The 3,186-nt window shown below is 42.4% G+C and overlaps 1 protein-coding gene across 1 annotated transcript; it reads right to left on the minus strand.

The window, feature by feature from the left end:
- Positions 1-699: 699 nt before the first annotated feature.
- On the minus strand, positions 700-1,062 carry LOC118829075 (biogenesis of lysosome-related organelles complex 1 subunit 2-like). Its single transcript, XM_036736016.1, has one exon. The coding sequence runs from the start codon at positions 1,060-1,062 to the stop codon at positions 700-702; it is 363 nt and encodes a 120-aa protein (XP_036591911.1).
- Between the last annotated feature and the right edge of the window lie 2,124 nt (positions 1,063-3,186).

The following is a 3,186-nucleotide window of genomic DNA, read 5'->3' on the forward strand; positions in this document are numbered from 1 at the left end:
CCAAATTGGGGGTGGAGGGTAATCTTTAATGTGTCCATAATAACTGTGTACTTAAAAAAAGCCACACACTGTCATCCTCAGGTAGAACCCTAGCATGTACATTCAAGGCTCAGAATGACACCTGTACATCATTTCTGCCCAGTTTACATAGTCTTGAAAGTTCTTGTTGCAACAATCCAGCTAGCAGCTGCTGTGGGCGTGTAAAACCAACAAAAACCAGCACGCAGAATGCTGTAAGCCCAGGTTCTTTTGATGTGCTTTATTAACGAAAGCAACATTAAGGTTAACAACCTTATTTTTTTTTCATATGTTGGCATTTATTATTTAAGTTCAAGAACAGGTTGTGAAAGGGGTAGGTGTGGGAGGGCCTAGAGGAGAGGGAGGGAAGAGACAGGGAGACTAGAGTCTCTCCTCTGTGTCTGCTCTACATGGGGTTGATCCTGATTTCTGAGCCTTGGTCCAGGGCACACAACAAAGCACGCGATTAAGATGAGGTTGGGGGGTACAGGTTTTGGAAAACACGGCGGGGGTGAGGGTGGCCAGAGTTACACATCCAACCAGAGGTGGGGGCTGGGATTCTCCTTGGATCAGCAGCACAGCTTCTTTTTAGGAATTGAAGCATAGTGGTAAGTTCCATCCCACTTATTTCAGCTCTTATAAAATATTCTTGTAGTTAAAAGTCTGTGCTAAAGAATTCTTTCATCGCCTCTCTAACTTCTTGTACTTTGCTAGTTTCTTTGAATATGCATCCAATTTGTAAGCTGCCTGCTCAAGAGCTGCTACTTGCTCCTCAATTAGAGTGATCTGATCCAGATAAGGCTGAAGTGCTGCATATTTCTGGTTTAAGTCCTTTAGGTTTCTACTTACGTTTACTGCAATATCTTTCATTTCTAGATACTTCAAGCTAGTCAGTTTGTTCATATTTTCCAGAAGTTTATAGTCTTCACCGGTAGCTGTGAGCTCACCCGTCAGGTACGTGGCCATTTTGGAGAACATGTCCTGGCACAGCCCCGTGATGTCCGCCTCGGCGGGCTCCGTGGCCTCCTCCGCTGTCTCCACCATGGCATTGTCTAGGCCGGGGAAGGGAGGTAGGAGAAAGGATGGAGGGATGGGATGGCGAAGAAAATGGAAAAGGAAGGGGGGAAGGGGGGGGAAGGGAGGGGAAGGGAGCGGGAGGGAGGGGAAGGGAGAGGGGCAAGAGTGGAAGGAAAGGGAGAAAAGGGGGTTAACAATCTTATTTTAATGCAGCATACAAATATCATTCACTTAGTTCAGGGGGAAAACCAGGACCCTGAACTTCAGAGCAAACACAAACAAATTACAAACATCAACAGACAGACTTTGTCTGATTCAAATCTCAATGCACAGTTACCAGGGTTTAACAAAGTACCAGGTTTTCTCGAAAGTCGGGAAGCTCCTAACAATGACTGAGCTAGAGTCACGTGCCACTCCTGCTGTGGCTCAGAGCTCTGAACAAAGAAAGCCAACTTCTGTTTTTTTATGTCTTCTTCAGTGTGAAAGGTGTCACACATGCGACTCACCCAAGTGACCTAAAGTAGTCAAAAATGCAACTAAAACCCATGTGGTCTAAAAGCCTCTGATGTCACAAACATGTCACTCAAACCCATGTAAACCAGGCTTTCCCTCGAGGCAAGGAGGTCATCAAAGACTCCTAATTTAATCAAGGAAACAAAGGCCAAACTGTTCAAGGGCACTTGGTTGAATAAGTGCTAAGAGCCCATCTTGATTCCCAATACAGTTCTGCAGGAAATTATTATGTAGCTCAAATCTTTCCTTTTACAGACAAAGAAACAGATGCAAAGAGGTTGCAATCACATAGAATGTGTGAGTGCTGTCAACTAATTTCATCAATACATGCTGATGGACTTCTATTGTCTCTTGAAAACAAAATTCCTTAGGCACCCTTTCTGGCTCTAATTAATCTTTCTTGCTTTGTCTCACACCACAACAACTCTCCCTTATCTATGTTGCAATAAAAACTGGATTGCTTTTGATATTTCTAAAATACATCCAGCAATTTCCAGCTTCTGTGACAGGGTTTTTTACTAATCTGGAATGGCAACATCCTTCTTTCCCTCTCCCTTCCCTCCCCCATCCACCACCTCTCCCCTTTCCCTCTCATTGGCATCTAATACATCCTTCAAGACCCAGTTCAAATGCCTTCTCTTCTGTGAAACCTCCTCTTAGTCCTGCAGCTAGTTATGATATCTCTTGAGCGATAGCATTTTATATGCTTCTTATGAACTTATGATACAATAATTTGTATTTTATTTATCTGTGTACATGTCCCATCTCCTTCTATTCTCATGGGAATATAGGATGAGAGATAAAGAGCTGGAAGTAGTCCTCAGAGGTCAGCTAGTCCAACCCTCTCTTTTCACATATAAGGAAATTAAGTCCTAAATAGATTAGTGACTTGCCCAAGGTCACACAAGTTGAAGGATCCTAGAGATGGGGCTGGTGGAGAAATCACAGGATGTCTAGTCCAACTCCTCATTTTACAGAGAAGGAAACTGAAAACAAGAGAAAATGAGTGAACTGCCCAAAGACACAGAGCTAGTAAATAACAGATCTGGGATTCAAATCCAGAATACAAAGTCAGTGCTCTTTCATTGTACTACACAGCATTGACTGCAAGCATTTAAACAAACACATTTAAACACATTTAAACACATGCACATCTTCAAGCCTTGAAGTGAAAGAAAGAAAGAATTTTATAGAAGGAAACTTGAAGAAGGAAGGAAGGAAGGAAGAAAGGAGGGAAGGAAGGAAAGAAAGAAGGAAGAAAAGAAGGAAGGAAGGAGGGAAGCAAAGAAGAAGGGAAGGAGGGAAGGAAAGAAGAAGAAAAATAGTATACTTCAGTCTGTATTCAGATCCCATCAGTTCTTTCTATGGTGGTGCATAGCATTTTTATCATGGATCCTTTAGGATTGTCTTGGATTATTGTGTTACAGAGAAAAGTTATTCACTGTTGCTCATCATGCAGTATTGCTGTTACTGTGTACAATGTTCTCTTGGTTCTGTTTCCTTCACTCTGCAGCAGTCCATATAAGTCTTTCCAGGTTTAGAAAAGCAATTATTGAGCAATTACTAGGTACCACTCACTGAGGATAAAGGTATAAGCAAGGAAGATAATCCCTGCCCTCAAGGAGATTGCATTTTAAA

Source organism: Trichosurus vulpecula, chromosome 8 (assembly GCF_011100635.1).
Source record: "Trichosurus vulpecula isolate mTriVul1 chromosome 8, mTriVul1.pri, whole genome shotgun sequence".
NCBI classification, from domain to species: domain Eukaryota; kingdom Metazoa; phylum Chordata; class Mammalia; order Diprotodontia; family Phalangeridae; genus Trichosurus; species Trichosurus vulpecula.

Excerpts from the sequence above, each read along its gene's own strand:
- LOC118829075 (XM_036736016.1), bottom strand. The coding sequence starts at position 1,062 with ATGGTGGAGACAGCGGAGGAGGCCACGGAGCCCGCCGAGGCGGACATC.